The following is a 24,268-nucleotide window of genomic DNA, read 5'->3' on the forward strand; positions in this document are numbered from 1 at the left end:
TACCCGGTGACGAAATCTGGAGAGAGTCCGTCCCCAGGATGCCATCGCTTTCTGCTTTTAAGGTGTCCCGTCCTCAAATATCCGGCACCACCTCCAAACCCCGCCGCCAGCCTCCGGAGCCCGACCCACCGCGGCCCCGAGGCGGCACGGGCTCCCGCCGCTCCCTCCGCCTCTTCCCATCGGCTCTGCGCCTGCGCGACCGGAAAATTCGCGAAGGTTCCTGAAGCGGAACCGGCCGTTTCCGGAAGCCGGCAGCCGCCCCAGCCGTCAGACCCGCGGTTGCGGCAGTGGGGTCAGACGCGCCCCGTCTTGCTCTCGCCTGGGTTCGGCCCCGACCTTGAACGGTGGGGAAAGGAAATGGCCCTGCTGTGCTACAACCGGGGCTGCGGCCAGCGCTTCGATCCCGAGAACAACTCCGACGGTAAGAGAAGCGCGCCGCCAGCCTTTCCTTCCTTCTCCCCCTCAGCCGGGGGGACGCCCTTGCGCCCAAGGGCGTCCCGGGTCAGCCCGCGAGCGGTCGTCGTCCTGCCCCGGTCTCGGCCCCTCCGGGCCGCGCTCGCCCCCCGCCCCCACCCGGAGCGCTCGGTGGAGGCGTCCGACCCGCTCCCCGCAGCCGCGCAGCCCCGCGGACCCATCTCCCGGCCCCACGTGTTTCCCGGCGGTCCGCTGACTCGCCCACTCGCCTGGAACCTAAATACCTTTCTCCCTTCCCTGTCCCCCTCTGCCCCGTCTCCTTGGGGGAGCAGAAGTTACCCAGGAGCTGCGGGGCTCGCGTAGCGGCAGGTGCGCGCGTGTAGGTGAGTGAGACGGACGGCTGGGAGGGTTGGGCAGCGAGCGGGCCGCCTCACTTCAGCGGGGAAGTCCGGCTCCTTGCACTAGCGTAGAAGTTTATTTTCCTGAAAGTCTTGTTTTCTGCTTGTTCAGTCCACCCGGCTGTTACAAAGTTACTTTTTTTTTTTTTTTAAGTGCCTTGGGTTAGGAAAATTACTCTGTATCTTTACGCTAAGTTTTGATGTATCTGGCGGGGTGGATGGTTCATTTCTTACCCTTGTCTCAGTAGCCTTATTTGTTGCGGAGTTTTTCTGTGATTTTCCCATTTTAATAACGTGCCATCTTTAGGATACAGTGATGGTTCCTACGTATACAGTTAAGGATGTAAAGTGAAAGTTAGTGGTGAGACTAGGTGAGCTGTCAGTGAATTTTAATTTTGAATGGTGAACGGGATAAAGTGAGTTGCTTTCTTGAATATTGTGGGAAATGACCCCACTTTGTCAAATTCAGTTAGCAGTTATTGTGTTTTCTATATGCCAGGCATTAATCTATCACTTATTACATCATCTCGTTTAATCTTCGCAACACCCCTATGAAGTGCGTGTTGATGTATTTTAAGGGGAAGCAGGGTTCAACACGGTAGCATCATGGTTCCTGCATTGTGACGGAAATGAAAATCTACGCCTTTTTAAATCTTTCTCACCTCTGAACTGTCCGAAGGACTTACTTGGTGCACAGGTGAATTGGTGACATTTAAAAAGATAAGGCTCGGGGCACTTGTGTGGCTCAGTGGGTTGCCTCTGCCTTCCACCCAGCTTCCTGGGATCCAGCCCCACATTGGGCTCTGCTCAGCGGGGAGTCTGTTTTCCCCTCTCTCTCTTCCTGAAAGATCTTGAAAAATAAATAAATAAATAAGACTCTTGGCAGAATTCAGTTGATAAAATTGAATCCGGTCTTTCAGTCTTTGTACAATATTCATGTTTTCATCATTGACATTTTTATGAAGTTATTCAAAGAGAAAATTGTGAGATTTCAGTGGATGACAGAATTGAAGAATAAGAGGTTTTAAAGCCTTTGTGTTTTTTTGGTGGGGGGGGTTTATTTGACAGAGATCACAACTAGGCAGAGCAGCAGACAGAGGGAGGGGGGAAGCAGGCTGCCTGCTGAGCAGAGAGCTGCATGGGGCTTGATCCCTGGACCCTGAGATCATGACCTAAGCTGAAGGCAGAGGCTTAACCCACTGAGCCACCCAGGCATCCCTAAAGCCTTTGCTTTTGGTAACCTTTGCAAAAAGTAGATTGCCTTAGTGTCTGCCATATTTTACTTTAATATTAAATAAAGGGAAAGACTTGAGGCTTTGTCTTAGGACAGTAATGTCCCAAAGTAAAAATGTTTGTTATAGAATGTTCTATACCAGCCTGAAATTATGAGGGAGATACAGCCATTTTCTGGAAGTCAGCAGCAAGTGTGTGTGTGTGTGTGTGTGTGTGTGTGCCTGTGTGTCTGTGAGAGAGAGTGTGTGTGTATTCTGCCTAGGAAAGAGATGGGCGTTGGGGGAGTGGGAAAATGAAAGGAGTAGACATTCAGGGGTTGTGTGATCAATACTAAATTCAGCAGGGAGCTCCAGTAAGGTTGTGGAAAGTTTCATTGCTTTGGCAAAATGGGGGATAGAGACTTAACTCCGAGTAAGTTGTTTCAGTGGTAAGTTAAGAAAATGGAAATAGAAAGTAGACGGTAGGAGCAAAGAGTAGAGTGTGGACTTGGTTAGGAGAGTCGTTTGGAATGGGAAAGGTTTGACCTTTGGGCAAAAAGTATCCTTCTAAGGTATCCTTGTAAGCTTATACCTGGTTTTAGTTTTGAAACACAAGTGAAATTAATGTTTAAAGAAGACAAAGTTGGTCTTCTTTATTAAGAAGTTATTTTGGAAGAAGCACCACTTCACAATTTAGTCCATATATGTGGACTAAATTGTATGTATATATTATACACATATACATACATATATATATTATATATATGGGTGTGTGTGTGTGTGTATGTATGTATATATATATATATACATACACATACGTACACTGAATCATCTGCTAAGAGGCAGAGCCTGTATTTGAGCCAGGGTCAGACCCAGAATGAAAAGCCCTTGGCTCTTAACTGCTACAATGTTACCCATAAAATACAACTTTGAGCAAAACTGGTAAACCTGATAAAGGCTAGAGAGGAAAATAACCATCTGCTTGTTACTTATATTTGAAAGCAGTGATTGTCAAATTCTGTTGCTACTAGTTGTAGGGTTAAGACCTGATTCAGTCCTGCTGCCATTCTGCCTAAACTGACCATTATGATAATTATGCCTCTTACAGTTGTTAAGCATTTTGTATTTTTTGTATGCCTCTGGTATATGATATTTAATATTTGAAAATGCTCTATTCTCTTTTTAATTCTGTTCTCAACTTAATATCCCTCTGCATATTCATTTCTACTTTGAATCTCCTTTTTTCACTCTTAATTCCATTACTTCCCTCAATTAATAGTTTGTTCTTATTCCATGGGTTTACTTACTGTACAATGAAAATACCTGACACTTTCTCACTCTGTTAGCCTAACATAGTATCTGTGTAATATCTGGTTACTAAGGAAGCCATACTGTCTATTAATAAAGGAGTAGGAAGATTTCTGTAAGTACCAGAAATATTTTAAGCAACAGCAGGAATCAGTGGTTGTGGGTAATTAAAAGCTAAATAGACAACAAGAGGTGGGGCAAAATAGCCGTATAAGAAAATCATGCAGATGTGGAGCTGACCTGTTTTTTTCTAAGCTCGGAGTTGTATCCAGTCAGAAAATAATTGTTTATGACTATCTGATTTTTTTAAATGTAATATTTCATATTGCAAACTGTATTAAGCTTGTTTGCATGAGTTAGTGAAAATTGATGGTGTTACGGGAAATGGTAGGGAGATACAGAATAACAATCAGTGGCAACCCTGAAAATAGACTGTAGAACTTAAACATCTATTGAATGAGTTTTGTATCTAGCTATTGATACCTGTCCACAATAGTTAAATTAGCAATTACATATTACATCAGTTTTTAAAATTTTGAGCATATCCTTCTAAAATTTCTTTTTAGAGAATCTCTTGGGCAATCTGTGGATCAGTGCACGTAAGAATGCTTAAGTTTGATAGTATTTTTGTAAATAGAATTGGAAGGATTGGAAGGTGATGGTCAAAATCAGAGCTTGAAGTCTTGGTACTACAAATATTAAAGGAATAGAATACAATTTGTTACACTTGCACTATTCTGTATTTTTATCTACAGCTATCATACTCTTGAATTACATGTTTAGCTATTGCTATTGTAATGCAATACTATATTAAGTGCTGTGTGCCATGGATAAAACTCAGGCATTTGTGAATTTTTAAGGAAAAGCAGAGTATTACCTGCATTTGGAAAAGGGATTAAATACTAACATCTGAAAAAAATAATGATTTTTTTTAAATTCATATAGCAAAGTGTATTTTTTCTCCTTTCTTTTTTTTTTAACCAGATGCTTGCACATATCATCCAGGTGTTCCAGTCTTTCATGACGCCTTAAAGGTAAGAACCTGGTATATTTCATTCTATTCATATTTGTGTATTAAATTTAGAGGTATAGGGCAACTGGGTGGCTCACTTGGTTAAGAGAGTCCCTTCGGCTCAGGTCGTGATCCCTGAGTCCCGGGATCGAGTTTGCATCCGGCTCCCAGCTCCATGGGGAGTCTGCCCCTCTCGCTCTTGCGCTCTCCCTCTCTCAAAGAACGAAAATCTTTAAAAAAAAAAAAAAATTAGAGGTGTAATACGGAATTTTTTTTTTCCTCAGCTTGTGACTTTTTGCTTTCTTAATGACTGTTTTGTGGTGCTTGAAGCAAATACTTCATTAAAGGCAAGACAGTTGATGGTGATCTTAAGATCTTTCTCAGTTATAAAATTATGTTATTTCCATTCCAGCTCTCATTTTCTGTACTCATTTCTTTTTAATCTTGAGGGGAAGTGAAATAAGTGTATTGAATTTTAATTTCTTAATCTGTCAGACAGCTACTGTGTAATAAGAACAGCTCTGGATTTTAGGAAAGATTGTTACAAACAGTGAAGGGTGCCAAACTGAGATACCACCTGTTTTCCACCTGTACTTCCTTGGTGTTCCAGAGAATTAGAGAAACAATAAAATGTTGTTTGAACAGGTTTTTCTTGGTGTGTTTATTGATCTTTCATGAGTTATGATAATATGGTAACATTTATCTCAAAAGAAAATGTTGTGGTGTGGCTGCCGTCATTTTATGTGTTGGTACTTTGGTTTTAGGAACATAAGCAGTCTTACATGATTAAATATTGTTGATGCATTTTGAATGTCTAATTTTCCTTCCAAGGAGTAGTTGGACCCTTTTGGTATTTAACCTGTAGATAGCCAAGTGTTAATAAAGATGTATAAACAGAAAATGAGTTTATGTTAGTCTGGTTAGTTCTAAGTGTGGGAAACAGATCATTTGTTAGGGCAAGTTCAGAGCTGACTCTTACATTTTTTTAGCTGCTTTACAGACTTTGGGGGGGATGGAAACTGGTTCTGGGAAATAGTCACCTTTGCAGAAGAGTGAGGGGAATCTTTCCAGAATTGTCATTTATTCTGTTTGTTTTTCTTACTGTATATTTTTCTTTTTCTTTCTTCTCTTATGGTATGTTACTGCCTCCTAGCCATAGATGTATTTCACCTTTGTCTTTAGCTTTCTCTTTTCTCTTATTTAGTGCATGTGTTTCTGTCCTTAAACGGCATCTCTGTGCCAGTAGCTTCTGTAGAACATTTCATTTGCAACTGCAAACCAGTTCACTTGAAAGTGAACTCTTATTCCATAAATAGCCTGCATCTCAACTTTGCTGCTGCTCGTAATGATGTCACAAACTTTCTAGTCATTCAGTCCATTGCTCTTTATTTTCTTTTTTTTTTTTTTTTTGAGATTTTAAAATTTTATTTATTTGACAGAGATCACAAGTAGGCAGAGAGGCAGACAGAGAGATGGGGGGAAGCAGGCTCCCCACCAAGCAAAGAGCCTGCTGCAGGGCTCGATCCCAGGACCCTGAGATCATGACCTGAGCCGAAGGCAGAGGCTTAATCCACGGAGCCACCCAGGTGCCCCCGTTGCTCTTTTTTTACTACCCAACTTTTAATCACCTTGTTGAATTAATCTTAAGGACTTCACTCAGAAGTATTTTTGTCTCTTTTCGAATCCTGCTGTTACTGTCTCTATAAATATCTCTTGAAGACCTGTTTTTTCTAATACTATTGGATTTCACCACAAATACATAGGCGGACAAAATAGGTAAATCAGTGTAATGTTTTCTGTTTCCAATTTATTGGCAGATAAGTTAAACATGGCATATACAAAAGAAAGAATATTTTAATATTCAAATTAGAAGTGGCATAGACAGAGAAGAGACAGTTCTTCTTAAGAAATGACAACCTTATACTCACTTAAATTTAGCTTTCATTTTTTTAAAAAGATTTTATTTACTTATTTGTGAGAGAGAGTAAAAGGGAGCTAGGGGAAGAATAGAGGAAGAAGCCAACTCACCACTGAGCAAGGAGTCTGATGTGGGGCTCGATCCTGGGATCATGGCCTGAGCCAAAGGCAGACACTTAACTGACTAAGCCATGCAGGTGCCCTTTTCATTTTTTTTTTTACTGAGGACTGCCATAGGTTGCAGATTGGCATTTGGGAACAAACACTATGTATTATGTCTGTTTCCCTACATCCCCAGAATATCTGCTGTAATTATTTATTTATGATTAAGACAATAAAGCTTTTTCTCATACAGAATAACTTTTCTGGTGACTAGATTATCAATGCTAACTAAATACTGTATTTTAAGATTATAGTAGGTTTTCATCTATATCTCAATTCAGAGTAAAAAGAATTCAATTTCAAAATAAAGGAAAATTTAAATTACAGTATATTTAACGTTTTCTTTAATTTTGTAAGAAAATAGTGTGAAAATAATCACTACCAAATTCTTCATATAGTACATTGAGAAAAGCAGTGAGGCTCAGATGGAGAAGTGCAAATCCTAGCCTCTAGTCTAATTTGGAACATCCCAAGTCTTGAAACTGCCGCATTTTTGTTTTCTTATTCTTTATGATACATTGGAATTACAGATGACAGCCTAAAGCCATTTTTTGGTAAGCCACTTGATATTTTGTTTAGTAATCACACATAGCATTTCAGTTTCTATATTTTTATGCTTGTCACTAATAAGATCCCTTAACCTTCAAAGAGCTAACAATTCTTAGGTTCCTATGCTAATGAGCCTATGTTCTGAAAATAGAATGCTTATTGTTGGGGTACACCTACAGTGAGTTCTTTAGAAGCTGAATTATTATCATTAATGTCTCTAATTTTCTGGATTTTTAAAGTAAAACACTTCACTTACTCCCCGTATCCTTTAAAATATATAATGCCTTTAGAAATTATAAAATGTTTCTCTTCTAAAAATCAAACACTGGTCTTGAAAAAGGAAGCGATTTTTATTTCCCTGTATTAAAGTACTTCCTTTTGTAATCAGTCACAGCACATATCACCTTTAACATTGGTTAATTAGCTTTTTTTAATCAAAAACTAAAAATCATTTTACTTGATTCATTTATAACACTTCACAACTATGAAATCTGTATATGTGCAAGTCACTGCCAGATTCAAGGACATAGGGGCAAGTAGACTTTTCGTGGGTTATGTTCTATGCATATTCAGTTTTCAGGGTTGTTTTTTTTTTTCTGTTTCATAGGGTTGGTCTTGCTGTAAGAGAAGAACAACTGATTTTTCAGATTTTTTAAGCATTGCAGTAAGTATCAACTTTATTTCCTAGAATAACTCCTGAGAAAGTATAAACAGTGGGAAGCTCCAGATTTGAGGAGTCTGATTTGGGACTTCTATTGAGTAGTCTTTTAATTTGCACATAGAGCCTTTTTTTTAAAGTGGAGCTTACCTCCTTTGACAGCCTTTAAAATAAGGGATTTATCTATTTTAGAGATAAAAACTTCTTGATACTAATTAGCCACCTGACAGTATAGGTTTGTCCTTGATATAAGTAGTCTTTAAAGTACATTGAGAAGGAAATGACACATGCACGTTAAGGAGTTTTTATAGTGAGGGGCAATGGGTATTTATCAAATCTAAGATACCACCAAGATGTACCATTTATTCTGTATACCCTTAAGAAAAAAAAGAAAAAAAAAAACTGTTAAGGAAATGACTTGCCATTAAAATTAAAATTTCAGGGATGTTATAATGAATGTTTGACCCATCTGCCAGATTTGACAACTACTCTATACTACTTAATCCTTTCAAAAAATATCTTAAGTGCCAATCCATCTATTTTGAGGAAACTAAAAAGATTTCCCTTGCTCAAGGTCAAATAGCTAATAAGGAGAAGAATTAGGGCTCAAATAAAGGCCCTTTTTGGGTTTATAGTTTGCAGAATTCTGTGTGAGATTTCCAGAATTTTACTGTAAAAAAAAAAGTTTATGCTGTGTATATAGGAGAACCTGATAGTCAGGAAGTGTAATTTAATGGCTTCTTTTAAAATACATTAAGATGTAAGAACTTATTTACAAATACTGCAAATTTAGAGTTTTGTTTTTGGTTTCTTAAAATAAGTCTGTGGAGAAAGCATACAATAGAATTTATTAATAAAGAAAACTAATTTTTCTATCATGGCACGGGAAACAGTTTCTAGGATAACTCTTCTCTTTCCTAACAGGGCTGTACAAAAGGCAGGCATAATAGTGAGAAGCCACCTGAGCCAGTCAAACCTGAAGTCAAGACTACTGAGAAGAAAGAACTTTCTGAATTGAAACCCAAGTTTCAGGAGCACATCATTCAAGCCCCTAAACCAGTAGAAGCAATAAAAAGGCCAAGGTACACTTTGTATGGTTGTATGTTTTTATCATGGGTGGATAATAGCATTTGTTCTTGGTATTTTATGATTTTGCATAGTACCATTTATAGCTGTTATGTAGGTAACCAACTCGTTATCTTTTGGATTTTCCCTTAAGTATACCTTCCATTTTTCGCCCCCTTCAAGTTGAGAGCATGTACACAGTAGACTTCTCCTGTATGTTTGTTCAGTGTATCATCGTAATATGTCAAAAGCAGAAGAGCCCACATCTGCCTTATGACTTGACATGTCTTTTTCACTATAGCATAGTGAAATTCTAGAAAGGAATTGTCAGAGAATCCATTTGAGTTGAAAAAATTTTAGACATCTTCCTCTTTATTCCCCTGCTGTTTTATTGATTATCTTCTAGGATATTCCTGAGAAGGATATTTAGTTTCCTTTCAAATAATTCTAGTGAAGAAGAATTTACTTTCATTTTAAAGTAAACCATTTTATTGTTACTAAGTGTGTATATTTTTTCCTCCTATTGAACCAAATTCTCTCTTTCATTTGTCCATATTTTGTCACTAAAAGAAGCCTAGTCCTCTTTTACTTTCAGATACCTGAAAACTGATAATTTTGCTATTAGTATTAAATTTTTTAATTTATTTTATTTAGATGGCAGATCTGTTAGAGTACTTTTAAAATACCATTTGTTCTTTTTTCAGTAGAATTACACAGATTCTTCATACTTCCCTTCTGGTCAACTAAACTCTGTTTCACAGTCTCACACATGGTGTTGGTTGCCACTGTTAAACCAGGCCTCCTTCATTTTGCATTTGAGTATTGCTTTAGAACCAAAATATAAGACTTAGATGATTTTTGGCCTCAAATATGGCCTGAGTTGATTTTTTTTTTTTTAAGATTTTATTTATTCATTAGAGAAAGAGAAAGAGCAGAAGCAGGGGGAGAAGGAGAGGGAGAAGCAGGCTTCCTGGTGAGCAGGGGGGCCGATGCAGGACTCAATCCCAAGACCTGGAGATCATGAACTGAAGGCAGACGCTTAACCATGGAACCACTCAGGGGCCTCCCCTCGAGTTGGTATTTTTATTCCCATAATGGACCTAATGGTTTTCATGACTTTTACTTTATTGATCTTAAATAAATTTTACAGCATATTGAATAATACTGGACCAATACAAGAGGCCTGTGAGACTTTTTGATAATTCGTTCGTTTAACCAAACTACTTAAACTGATTTCTATTCCATCTCCACCTGTTCACAATCATGAGAGACTTTATCAAGTGCTTTGCTGGCCAATTTGCCAGTTACAAAAAAAAAATAATAATTGAGGAAAAGACAACTTGGGCATGGCTCATTTGTAAGTATTACAGTGGTGTCTACTATAATTAGCAGTATGAATTAATATTTATTTTAAATAATGGACTATTAATTTACTTAAGTGAGAGATACTAAGTATTTTTCTGTAAATTCATTTGGTAGTATTGTAGAGATTGTGGGAATATAGGTTTTTATGTACTGTGTTAATACTTCGTACATCAGTTGTTTTCATTGAGGATGTGGATTGAATAATTTGGGATTTCTATTTTGTTGCATTTGTTGATATTCTTAATACTTACTGAATGGCTTTATATAAAGTGTACACATAACACTTTAACCATTATGAAGTGTTGGAGGGTGGTATTGATTTTTAACCCTATTGAAATTACTTTGTGGTATAAATCTATCTGAATGTATGGATGCATATAACCAGTGTCCACACAAAGTGAATTATCCCCTTGGTAGGAATATAGATTCCCTTAGTACTTATTTGTTGCCTGTTAATTATATTCCCAAAAAATAAAACTTGTATTCTTAGCATTTTGCTTGGGTGTGGAATGAAAAGTACTTTATGGTTCCTTGTTGGCAAATGTGGATTCCTGTTCACTTCCCATTAGACTTACTGATTAATAATTTTTAATAAATACTAATTATGTTGGCAATACCATGATTATTTGAGCCTTAATATATTTATTTATGTATTCATTTATGGGGGGAACAGAGGGAGAGAGAGAAAATCCCAAACAGGCTCCACACCCAGCGTGGAGCCTGACTCAGGACTTGCTCTCACAACCCTGAGATGTGACCTGATCTAAAATCAAGAGTCAGACACTTGACTGACTGAGCCACCCAGGTGCCTGAGTCATAGTATTTTAATTTCAGAATTTTTCTGTTAAAACTTGGAAGTATAGTTACGTATAGCAGTTATTTATAAAATACTATTTAATAGGAAAAACTTGATTCACAAAGCAGTTGGGTTTTTATAGATTCTTAGTGTATTTTTAGTAAAAAAAAAATGTGTGTGTGTGTGTATACATATGTATATTTTGGTATGTCAGTAGTAATAAAATTTAAAAATTCTCCAGCCCAGATGAACCAATGACAAACTTGGAATTAAAAATAGCTGCCTCGCTAAAACAAGCACTTGATAAACTTAAACTAACCTCGGGGAATGAAGAAAATAAGAAAGGTAAGATTTCATTTTGTGGGTTTTTTCTGTACAATTAACCAATTATCAAAAAGAGATAGCAGTATAGTTCAATGAATATAAATATAAAAAAGGTAGCACATTATAGTAAAGAATTTATTTTTCTGAATACCAGTAACATCACAAAATCAATTGGTGGTTTATTCCATAATGTCTTTATTAAAATGAGAAACTGCTAATTAAACATTTTTATTCTGTGGTTCAGTAGTTTTTAACTGTTAAATTTATTTGATAATTGTAAATGTTTCGTGGTGTGTGATATAAAATATATTCAATATATTCTGACCTACACTCAGTACCATGGAGGTAAGTAGTACCCATTTCATGATTTCTCTCTGATAGGGTTGAGATTTTGGATATTGTATTACATTAAAGAATAGAAATGTGTCGTATATCATTTGGGGACATGGGCAAAACCTAATCACAGTAATTGATTTCTTATCAGCTTTTTAAATATATTAACTGAAAGGTCATTTAGAAAACTTAATAATTCAAAATTGTTTTAAAATTTCGGTGTATTTTAGATTTAATATTTTTCCAAATACTTGTTTTATGAAAAAGGTTACTTAAGAATGACACTAAAGTATTTTAATGTTTCTAATTTAATTTTCTTTTCTTTCTTTTAGAAGAGGACAGTGATGAAATTAAGATTGGGACCTCATGTAAAAATGGAGGGTGTTCAAAGGTATATATTATAAAATTTGTGTTGTGTTATGGAAGTAAAATAATTTTTGAAGAAGAGGATGCAATTTACTGATTCAATTCAACAAATATTTGAGTGCCTATTACGTATTGGTCAGTGTGCTGTGGTCTAGGACTGTGAACAGGGATAAGAGACTTGGTCTTTGACAAATATATCTGACTGAATCATGGAATAAGTAATTCTAATTCAGTCAGCATTTACTGAATACTTACTGTGTGTCAGACACTTGGCGGGGGTGCTGGAAATACAGTATCAAGTAAAGTAACAACTTCTGCTGTTGTGGAGCTGATAGTCCAATTTAGGGAGAAGGATAACACATAGATAATTAAGTATTAGGAATTCAGGTAGACAAAATGTAATAAACAAGGACAGTAAAACTGTTAAATAAGGCTGTCAGGAAAGTCCTTTGGTAAGTGACACTAAATCAGAAATCTAATGAAGCAATGAGTTATGTAAACCTCCAAATTGATAGGGGAGCAGTATGTGTAGAGCCTTTAAAGCTTGGCTTTTCATGAAATTATGGGAAAGGTCAGTGGGGCTTAATCAGGGGTGGAAAATATGAAAGGTAGGGATAAGTTGGGGAACACAATTATGGCAATTATGGCAGTCCTTATAGGGCACAGTGAAGGGTGTGGGCTGCTTTTTTTTTGGATAATGGGAAGTATTCTCTATTTATTTATTTATTTTAAGATTTTATTTACTCATTTGAGAGAGAGACAGAGCACAGGCCGGGGGAAAGGCAGAAGGAGAGGGAGAAGTATACTCTCCACTGAGCTGGGAGCCTGATACGGGGTTTGATCCCTAGACCTGGAGATCATGACCTGAGCCAAAGGCAGATGCTTAACCATCTGCACCACCTAGGTGCCCTCACATTCCCTATTCTAAGGCAGAGTTCTAAAAAGACCTCTTTGGCTGATAATCTGGCATATGTAATGGGGCACTGGGGAACTAGAGGAGGGAAAACCAGCTAGGTTGCAATTGCGAAAGACCAGGCAGTGGGGTTGGAAGCTTATTTTTTAGAAGGGGTTAAATGTGGGATATACTCAAACATTTCAGTGAGTTTCCCCTACCTCTCCATGTGAAATTGCATGCCCTCCAATATCTCCATTCTCAACTATCCTTTTCTCCAGGACACTAATCACTTTATAACACACTACTTCTTTTGCATATGTGTTTTGTGATCTGACTTTACCTTCCCTTCCTTCTCTCGTGTAAGGTTCACAAGGATAGAATTTTGTTGTTGTTGTTCTTTGCTGTATCTTAAATGCCTCGAGCGGTGCCTGCCTGGCTCATGACAAATGATGCAGTATTAGCAGAACTTGCTAATGAACTTTAAGTGGAGGGGACATGGGGCTCCAGCAGCTGGGTGACTGATGACGCCGTTAACCAAGAAGGAGAAAACAGGTTTTGGGGAGCGGGTGTGTAATTTCCCTCATGTTAAGTTTGAGATCACCTTGCTTATTTAGGGTTGGAAATGGAAATGTATTTATACGTATGTAAGGTTAAAGTAGTAGATAGAAGTCAGAGCAACTAAATACTGGGGTAGAGAAGACAGTGCAAGTGGGAGGGTGGGTAGTGCAGGAAGACCAGAGAGAAACGATCTCAGACAGATTTTGAAACATGAATGCCAATTCTGTAAATGGACAAAAAGAAAGGGTATCTCAAGCAGAGGTGATAGCAGTATACAGCCAACAAAGAACTGTTTGTAATGTATAAAATTTGTTGGTGTGGAGATTAAAAGAGAAGTAGTTAGGACCAGATCTTTAAAGGCTTTTATAGGAAGGATAAGTTAGAACCTGCTGTAGGTTAGAGAGGCCCTTATTTGATCTTTTTCATTGAAATGTAATACTAAAAAGTATACAGATGTAAGTAAATTTATAGCTCAGGGATTTTCACAAAGTGGAGCCCTCCTTACACCTTCTCCCATTTATTATTTTCTCCCAAATATAACCATTTTTTTTTATCAGTGTTTTGCCTGTTTCTGAGCTTAAGGTGAATAGAATTGTAGACCAGGATTCTCACTCTTGTTTTCCTTGGCTTAATGAAATGTGTGTTACAGTTATCTTTGTTGCATGTAGCTGTAGTTTGTTCATTTTCATTGTCTTAAAATGTGCTGCTGTGTGAATGTTGCCCATCAACTTACCCTTTCTATTGTCCTTTAAATATTTTTGTTTAATGCTACTATGAACATTTTTGTGCCTGACTTTTGGGGACACATGGATACATTTCTATTAGGTATATGACTAGAAATGGAATTGCCAGATGATAGTGTGTCTGTGTCCAGCTTTAACAAATAGTTCCTCATAGTTTTCCAAGATGGTCGTCTTTACACATCGGCCAGCAGTATATGGGGCTGATTCCATTTGTTCTACAACTTGGTTAACACTTTGTAATATCAGTCTTCTATATTTTAGCCATTCTGTTAGTGCGTAGTGTTGCCATTGTGATTTTAGTTTGCATGCTCCTGATGATGAGGTTGGGTACCTTTCTGGGTGTTTATCGGTCAGTTGGATGTCCTCTTTTGTGAAATGTCTGAAATCTTTTACATATTTTTCTTTCTCTCAGTTGGCTTTTCTTTTTGGTTTTAGGAATTCTTATTATTTTTAAACAGAGAGAGATACTGTATATTTTCACTGTCTTAATAATGACTTTTGATAAAACAAAGGCTGTTTAATTTTAATGAAACCGAATTTGTCCATTCTGTTTGACGAGTGCTCTTCCTTTTCTTTTTAAGAAGTTTGTCTACATGAAGGCCATGAGTATTTTCTCATATATAGAGGCACTTTTAAAATGTACAAACCACCTGGAACTGGTAACTGTTAGGTGTGTGGTAGATGTAATTAAACGACTGTTGTAAGAGAGAGTGATACACATTTTAATTAGAGTACAGAAATGGAAGGCAAAGAAAAGAATTAGAATCTGTTAGTTCAGTCTCATTGTCTAAAATCTGCTAGGGATCATGAGGAAGGTTAGAAGATTGAACTGATACGTATTTTCAAGCTAAATTGGCAGGATTTCACGATAGAAAACATGGACGGAGGGAGAAAGCAGTTTTGCTTTGGGAGACTGAATGGATATGGTGCCATCACATAAGTAGGAAGAAGAGTAGGAGTTGAGGGGGTAGTAGTGATAAGTTCAGAATCTAACATAGCTGATTTTTATGTGCTTATGGAATCTTTAGGAGATACACAGGCAGTACGTTGGATTTACCAAAAGTAAATATACAGAATTTTATTTTCTGTACTTGTAGGTGGTTGCTATAAATACCAGAGTAAAAAATATACTGCTGGCTGCATCTGTGTTTTATTAACATTACTTTTTGTGAATTCATCTGTAGAGCCTTCACCTACAGCAGCATTGGGGCCCGGATCTTCCAGACAAACCCTGGATATATTTATAGGTCTGCAGCTCATTTTACCCTTCCTAGGGATAAGAAACAACACTATAGAACTTCCAGAATTGCTTATTAATTCATAATGCCCACACAGAGTTTCCTGTACACATAAATCATGCCATAACTGTATTTCCATTGAGAATACCAGTCCCTTGATTTCAATATTGTTCTATAAATTTAAATACCTAAATATGTTGAATTGTGACCTCATACCTGAATGTGTGAAAACATCTTAATATATCCCATTGCCTACTTTTCTATTTGCCTTTTTCACAGGGAACTAAAACTTAAGCATATCTAAAAAGGAATCATTTTCCATTCCTTATTGGAATACTTGGGGTGAATTTATGAATGTTTTAGGTAATTGTTATTTCTTGAGCATTTTCATAGTTCTTAGAGGTCACCAGTTCTACATACGTTTGTGAAATAGGACATTGAGATGTGAAGCTAATTTTTTCCTCTTTTTTCTCTTTTAGACTTATCAGGGTCCACAGAGTTTAGAAGAAGTCTGTGTATATCATTCTGGAGTACCTATTTTTCATGAAGGGTAACTTATACATGACTAATTAAAACTTCATGGTAGAGGTTAGAAGAGTTAATGTGCCTATAAACATTATTTGCCATGCAGCATTATTGGTGTTTTACTTACATTGTTAATCTTTAGAAAAAACCTAGAGTGTGGGTTTTATCTTTCTATATATGAGAAAACTGAAACAGTTACTACAGTGAAATGGCCATTGTGATTCATACCGCATGTTTTTCCTTATTCTCTTATTTTTCAATGGAATACTCTATTTGGGCTGGCTAGTTTTTAGTTGGAAGGACTGCTCTGTGCACTGCTGGACATCTAGAATTTTTGAGTCTGACTAATATCTGTCATCAATATTGTGTCATCCAGGAAAATCCACACTTTTCCACAGCCCTCAGCTGAGCCCTCTTCCATGCGTGTTGTAGTTTATAGAAATGCAGTAGCATGTTAAAGTCTTCACTCTTTTAAAACCTTTGGTCATTATCACTTTTGGGGAACTTTATGAGGAAAGTGGAGTGTGAGCAATTAGTGAAAAGCAGATTTGGAATTTTGTGATGGTTTTAAGCATCTTTACTCAGGAGCTCCAGAACTACTACAATAAATGCCATTCTGGTTTTAAAATGATTAGTCTCCTGATAGTTCTAACTCTTTTTAGTAACTCGGACTCTCTGTAGAATACTGAAGTTGCACATACTTATTTACCTTTTAAAATCACAGTGTCATTGTGGTAGTTGTAAGATTTTATTTCTGAAGTTTTTCTGTGATAATTTAAAGGATGAAATACTGGAGCTGTTGTAGAAGAAAAACTTCTGATTTCAATACATTCTTAGCACAAGAGGGCTGTACAACAGGGAAACACATGTGGACTAAAAAGGATGCTGTAAGTAGCATTTTCATAATAACATTGGGATATACTTATCTGTCATTTTTTAAAGATTTAAGATTATTCTGTCTTCAGAAATAATGTCTCTCTTGCATAAAGGTTTGATGAGCCTAAAAATTAAAATTAATTAGAGTCAAATGTCTATAGCACTGCCCTTTAATCCAAGTGGCCGTTAAGTGTGATGATGCAGATATGCAGGTTTTTGTGAAATACTGAAGCCTCTGCCAGAATTGAAGCATGTGTTTCTGTAATTCCATAGGCTCTCCCCACGTTCTGTTTTTTTGTTTTTTTTTTTTTTAAATCATTTTTCTTCTCCTTCCATGTTACTAATCACTTCGACTTTGGATTCTCTTCTGGCCTCTTAAAACTTGACTCAGCCATTTACAATGCAAAATCACTCCATCTAGTGGCCAAAGAGAAGGATGGCTGACTTTTTCCAATTGTCTTGAATACCTCTGCTTGCTAGAGGGTACTTTATCGAAACAACAAAAACTTTAGTTCTTACTTCACTGGATAGCTTTTTAAAAAGACATAGGCTATGCAAATAAGTGTCCAGAATCCCATTAAATTTTAAGAAGGCAGCCAATTTATTGTCAGTAAGTGCACCTTAGCCCTTGTAACGTATTTTATAATAAATTAGTTTTATGTGCTGTATTGGCAGTAACAACCCCACTAACAATGAACCTTTTCACTATATGTGCCTTTTAACTTACAGAACAATTGTAAATTTCCAAATTGCTTTAGGGATTCATTCAATTCTGCATTTGAGTATTCTGTATTTTCTGATTTTTAGTAACATGCTTTGGTATTATAAATATATACTCCTACAATAACTTGTCTACCACAAAACTTGCAGGAATATTTTATTAGCAAAAAAACTTAGTAGTCTTTCTGTATTTTCTCCAAAGACCAAAATTTTGAAAGTTTTAAGCTTAAAAAAAATAAATGTTTTTTATTATATGCAGAAGTTTTCAGAGTATAACCCTTGGTTAAATAATGTTTTTGTTATATTTTAATGCATACACTTAATCAAGTATTAAGTGTCTGAGCTAGTAGCTAAGGACAAAAAAATGTAAGGGATCCAAACAATTTAAAATTCAGTTAGCATAATTATACCAAAATGTAAATACTGCTTTTCAACAGTACTGTCTTAATTATCATATGATCTCAGTGATATAAGGAATTTTCTAAACAAGACAGGATCATAGGGGAAGGAAAGGAAAAATGAAACAAGACAAAACCAGAGAGGGAGACAAACCACAAAAGACTCTTAATCCGAGGAAACAAACTGAGGGTTGCTGGAGTGGAGGGTATGGGAAGGAGGGATGGACACTGGGGAGGGTATGTGCTATGGTGAGCGCTTTGAATTGTGTAAGACTGATGAATCACAGACTTGTACCCCTGAAGCAAATAATACATTATATGTTAACTAAAAAGAAAAGAACAGTAGTGCCTCACAGTTTCCTGCATTATGTAACTAAGTTGCTTTCGTAAATTTATGAAACTAATCACGACTTGTCTCTTTCTTCAGAACAGTCTTGATAAAGCAATGTTCTACTAGTAGGTAATAGTTATTTCAGTAATAATAACCCAAAACATTTCTTCCACAAATTATCACTTTTTTCTTCATTTTATTATTAGGGGAAAATAAACTGTTCTATAACAGCAAATAGTAGATTGCTATAAGTAGTCAGTTCCAACTTGTAGAAACTGGAAATTTCAACATGTCGTCAACTTCCAACTTAAAATAAGTGGAAGATTTCAGTGCATGAGGTTAAGATGTTATCTGGATTATTCACTAAGCAGATGTCCTGGTTTTCATAGAATGTTTTTATGACTGTGCTTAGTGGATTTCAGAAATGTTAAAATAGGATAAAATTTAATAGGAGTTTTTAAGTTGCCTTTTTCAATGTATAGTGATGCTATGGCCCTAAAAGGAAAAAACACAAATGGAAGAATAAGCATGTTCTCCAACCATAAGATTATAAAGATTATTTGTATTGTGATGTATTTTACTGTTTAAACCTTTTAGAGATTGTTTGCCCTTAAAAACATTAAGGGCTCAGTTGCACATGGTAATTTTTTTTAACATTATTTGACTCAGATTCCTCTTTTTTAGAGGTTATGTGGCACTTTGTAAATTCCTAAGTGTTTTCTTCTTTTACAGGGGAAAAAAGTTGTTCCTTGTAGACATGACTGGCATCAGACTGGGGGTGAAGTCACCATTTCAGTGTATGCTAAAAATTCACTTCCAGAACTTAGCCAAGTAGAAGCAAATAGTACATTGGTAAGTACACTAAATATCTTTGAGAAAAAATTGTCTTCATACATGATTCTCTATATTAATGTATTAAAAAATACTTTGGGTCAATTTTAAGATTCTTTTAATCTTTTCCATTCGAAAAAGTAGTTTGAAATTACTGTCAGAAACTTTTGTAAATGAAAATTTCTATATAAAATAGAATTATTTCTGAAGCATTCTGGAAATACTACAGTAGCTTAGAAGATTTTATTAAATAATATAGTACCTACTTCTCAATATGAAACTTCAGTTAATTTTTCTTCTCTGTTAATGGTTTCCTCAAAAAAAAAAATGCACAATATTAGAAGTTTGTTAAAATAGCTTAAAGGATTTATTTCAGTATCTTTTTTATTTATAATCATTGTTTAAATCTTATTCTTTCAACTTGGATTTGATCAGTTAACTTTCTGTATATTTTTCAGTTAAATGTGCACATTGTATTTGAAGGAGAGAAGGAATTTCATCAAAATGTGAAATTATGGGGTGTAAGTATCCAGAATTTTTTCTACTACTTCAAAATAAAGTTTGTACAGTAAGAAGACCATACTTTAGAAATCAATGATACAAAATAGATAATATAACTTACCATTAATTCTTACTAAAAACTTTAAATCTCGGTATAAAAATGGCCTTAGATGCTCAGAGTTGTGATTATTAGCATAGACAAGACGAGTATTTTTCTCTGGGACTTGAAAAACAACATCGAGGCTTACCATCATTCTCTGGTTTGTTGCAGGTGATTGATGTAACACGAAGTTATGTAACTATGACTGCAACAAAGATTGAGATTACCATGAGAAAAGCTGAACCTATGCAATGGGCAAGCCTTGAACTGCCTGCTACCAAAAAGCCTGAAAAACCAAAAGAAGATACGGCAGAATGAGTTGACAGGGATAGAAAGTTATTGCCTATTTCAGAATTCTTAGCTGTGTGGTAAAATGGTGGCTTGCTGCTGTCCTCTCTTGTTGCTGTGTTGTCATTGTTGTTGCTGTTATTGTTGAATCTGGCAGTTCAGGGTCAATGGTAGGTTCTTAAAAGCCAAAGTCAGTTTATCTTTCTGTGCCTCCCATCTTCTTTTTGAGTTACCTAAGTTTGATTATTCATTTCTCCTCAGTCGACAGAACTGTAGTTTCAAGTTCAGAACTGAACTTGAAAAGCTAGAAAGTAGCTCATAGTTACAGTATTTTTTCGTATAATATGTTGAGCAGAGAAGTGTAAAAGAACATTTGTTTTGTTCACATCTCTTTTCTGTTACCCCATAATTAGTAAAGCAAGATGTAATGTCGGATTTTTAATTAGTTTTTTCATGAGTTTGTGTTCCTATAATACTTGAAAATCTTTAAGGAGGAGATAAAGCTCTGCATTGTTTTATCCTTGGGAAGGTTACTTTTTCTAGGAGGAATAATTCTGAGGTAGTGTAGTAGCTAGTTAAAGGGGAATATATGCATTGAATAACAAATTGGAATTTGTTTACAACTAATTGAATTAAAACATTACATCAGTACCTGTATTACTTGCCAAGCGCTATGATTTAAATGTATAGAAAACATAAATAAGAGTAGAGGGGTATCAATTTGATTAGAATTTGCCATTTTATTAAGACTAAGCAATAATGGTACACATCTCTTTCCTGATTATTTTATAAGGTCTTTGTTTGGTGTTATGACTAAATTGTATCGGATTTATAGCCTACACCCTTTTAAAATCTTTAGTTACTTGTAAAGAGCAATTATATATCTGGCCTCCGTGATGGGAACCTTAATGTATTGAACCGTAGACTTAAAGGCTTATGGAAATACATTAGGGTATCAGAAAACTAAATATTTAAGCTTTTCTTTATGAGAAATACCTATTACATGTTAAATAAAATAGCTGAATTCTTTTAGAGGTTTTTTTTTTTTTTAGACTTTCATGAATAGCTTGACAATTCTAGGTGATACAATGTTGATTGTGTGTATACGTCATTAACTACAGGTATCGCAGGCTTAGATTGTTTATGCTAATTAAACCCATTAAAGATAGTTTACTTTTTGAGGCAATGCAGAGCTCACCAAGAAAACTAAAATTAAGAAATGTTTGAAGGCCAGAACTTCGGCAAAACTTAAGAAATTCGGGTATGAATTATGCTAATGTAGATTAAAATGATTATTTCCCAAGCCCCTTGAGTATTTTTCTTTTATTCTTAACAAAGAAAATTTGCATAAGTACAGTTTTAGAAGTTAATAAAGAGTATGTCTCACTCAACTAGCCAATAACTACTAAAGTAGTTACGTAATTATTAAAGGATTTAGCTCTGTTACAAATAAAGACACAAAAAACTTGGCAACTGGGCTTTCAGGATACATGGTATTTTAACAAAATACCGTGGAAACATTTCAGAACAACTGGGCCAAAAGAAAATATTATAAGTTTTTAGTACTTGGGGTTGTATTTAAATTTTTAAAAATTATCTTTCATAACTTAAGGACTTGGGTTCATGTGGAGACATAAAATCTTATTTATTGTTTAGGGGAGAGGTTGATACTTGATTTGATTTGAGGTGGTGATTAATACACTTTTTTTAATGTTTTCTTCTTGAGACTTTTTTCCCCCTAAGCAATATCTTAAGGTGTTACATGCAGTTGAACTATTATTTAAAGCAAGTGGATTATTCACCTGAGAGCTAGTTACAAAGCACTGACTCTGTGTGTGTTTTTGTGTATGTGTGCGAAAGTTGCAGCTTATATATTCAGTTATATTAGTGGTTACATTAGTGACCATCCTATTTCCTCTCTTACTCCTATGAACCTGATTTGTTGCCCAAATAAAAATATAAATATTTTTATCTTAGAGTCATACATAAAGGGACAGTTATTGTTGAGTAGAATTTGTGTCACTTTATCTGTCAAGAAAATTAAAAATGTTAAGTGTATTGTTTCTCTAGAAATATGTTTGTCTTTCATAGCATTCAAAGTAATTACTATAGCAAAGCAGTGAAAACTAAGTTTATTGTACACTTGGTAACTAATCTGACAGCTAAACTCAACATGGGAAATAGTACTATTTTTTTCTTGTTCAGTATCTTTGCTAGTATAAAGGTAGTAAGGTCCTAAGAGTTGAGTTTTTATTTTTCTTAACCTGTTATCTTGAGATAATTTTAGATTTATAGAAGAATTGCAAAAAAAGTACTTAGAGAAGTCTTTATTTCCTATAGTAATCTTTGCCTTGTATTAAAATCTTATGTGACCATAGAACATGTGCAAAACTAAGAATTAGTACAATAGGTACAATATTACTACGTAAATCAGAACATTGATTTTGACCATCCTTTTTTTAGTGGAACACTTGAAGGGTAGTTCTTAAAACCTGCCCTAGTTTTATTGTAATAATTTCAGCCAGTAACTTGTAAACCATTAAAAATAGAAATTGAAATCAACATACCATAGAGAGAAATGACTATATAGGTCAGTGATGTAACTTCTTGTAACCATATACAGGCAGAGGACTAATGATCTATTTTATCATTTAATGCTAGAGATTTTAATTCTTATTAAGTGTAACCTGTTTCATTTTGTTTAGACAATTCCTTAACCATTTAAGGGTGAAGAAAAACCTAAAGAGTTCTTGCAAATAATTGAAAGTGACTTCGGGGTATTGCTCTGCCACTCCTTACTTTTTTAAAAAAAAGTCAGCCATTCCCTAGCCTGAAGCTGCATGACACCCACAATAAATAAATTTTTAAAATCTCATTTATGAGTTCTGGTATCAGTTTTAAGGCGTTTGGTTATGTACCTTTTTTTTTTTTTTTTTTTTTTTTTTAAAGTAACTACCAGGTATTTTTAAGTTGTCTGTTAGAACATTAACATTAGGGTTTTGTTTGTTTCATTGCATATTAATTTTGAATAGACATTCGTATTGGGTATTGTTTTTATTCTTTTGCCTGTATTGTAAACCTATGTCATCAGTTCTGAAATGCAAGCTACATCTAGCTTGCTTTTAAGTTTTGTTAATATTTCCTTTCATTTATTTTAATTCTGTCGATAGGCAGTTGATTTTTTTTACCTGATTTCTTCCTTAACGCCTAAGTACCTTGGAACTTAAACTTAACTGGAGTTGTTGCATGACTTGCCTTTTTTATTTAAGTGTAAATGCCTGGGTGTTTTATACACATAGCATTATCTCTGAAGTACTGAGCTTGCAGTGTTTTTCTTCTGCTTCGTTACTATTTGATTTTAAGTTTTTATATAGTTCTTAATTCCTTCAAGAACAGTTTCTCCAAGGGGCATGTTTTAATTAAATGTTAATTAATGACCTTTCTTAGTTTTCCAATTTAGTAGGCCACCTTTAATGTCCATTAAAGTGAAATAAAACTTCCAGCCCTAAACATTTTTATGTTGATTAAAAATTATGTCAAAATAATTCGGTTTCCATTTTTTTTTTTTTTTGACCAAGCAGGTATATTGCCCAAATGATTGGATTGTTAAAATATCTCTAAGACTTTGCTAATTGAAGTAAGATTACTATTAAGCCTGGAAGAGGGAAACATCTGTGAACCTGTCATACTTTCCTGTCATCCTCCAAAAATGAAACTAGATGTGTATAGTAAGGCTACTGCTTTTAAAATAGTGTGGTCCTTTCCTGCAGATGTTTATTTTAGTTTACAGTGCAATATTCACATTTTTTTTGTATGATTGATTTGTTAATGTCTGTATACTCTTGTAGACTGACTAACCTTGACTGTTTTGGCCAATCATAATATTGCCATTTTCTAGTATAGTGCTTGGCGTATTGATTGGCTTTTGTAAATATCAAGAAGATCCACAACCTCCTCCTTATGGGCCACTCACTGTTTTAAGGACTTTAATGAATATGAGCTTACCCCTAATGATAACTCTGTGAGGTAGGTTCTATCCTTACATTACACGTGGGGAAAGTGATTGATTGCATAGGTTAAATAACTCGCCCAAGTCAGAGCTAGTGAGTTTATAAGGAGTAGTAATTTTAAGCTCAAGTAGCCTGGCTTTGTGTTCTGTGCTTTTAACTGCTCTGTGCTGCTTGTGTCTGCCACTTGGAGTAATAGTTTCCATAAAACATTGGCGCATAGCATGGAAAATTGGTAACACTGTGTTTGGTCACCAGGAACAAATTTTTAGTTTCATATGTTTTGTTAGAAAATAAGTTTATGAAATAAAATACGTAGTCCTTTTGTCTGGATTGTTTTAGTTACAATAATAGCTAGATTATAAACTCTTCATTTGTG

The 24,268-nt window shown here is 35.5% G+C and overlaps 1 protein-coding gene across 1 annotated transcript; it reads left to right on the plus strand.

The window, feature by feature from the left end:
* Positions 1 to 227: 227 nt before the first annotated feature.
* Positions 228 to 24,215, plus strand: CHORDC1 (cysteine and histidine rich domain containing 1). Its single transcript, XM_044258329.1, has 11 exons — positions 228 to 421; positions 4,316 to 4,365; positions 7,579 to 7,635; positions 8,554 to 8,711; positions 11,097 to 11,200; positions 11,845 to 11,903; positions 15,792 to 15,862; positions 16,619 to 16,724; positions 18,895 to 19,014; positions 19,452 to 19,514; positions 19,766 to 24,215. Exons 1-11 carry the CDS (start codon positions 358 to 360, stop codon positions 19,910 to 19,912), a joined length of 999 nt encoding a protein of 332 aa, XP_044114264.1. The 5' UTR covers positions 228 to 357; the 3' UTR covers positions 19,913 to 24,215.
* The last annotated feature ends 53 nt before the right edge of the window (positions 24,216 to 24,268 follow it).

This window comes from Neovison vison, chromosome 7 (genome assembly GCF_020171115.1).
Source record: "Neovison vison isolate M4711 chromosome 7, ASM_NN_V1, whole genome shotgun sequence".
NCBI classification, from domain to species: domain Eukaryota; kingdom Metazoa; phylum Chordata; class Mammalia; order Carnivora; family Mustelidae; genus Neogale; species Neogale vison.

Bases quoted from the DNA above. Each gene is read 5' to 3' on its own strand.
- CHORDC1 (XM_044258329.1), top strand. From the start codon at position 358: ATGGCCCTGCTGTGCTACAACCGGGGCTGCGGCCAGCGCTTCGATCCC. The intron at 15,863-16,618 runs GTAACTTATACA...GATAATTTAAAG, and splicing joins GTACCTATTTTTCATGAAGG to GATGAAATACTGGAGCTGTT. The intron at 19,515-19,765 runs GTAAGTATCCAG...GGTTTGTTGCAG, and splicing joins AAAATGTGAAATTATGGGGT to GTGATTGATGTAACACGAAG.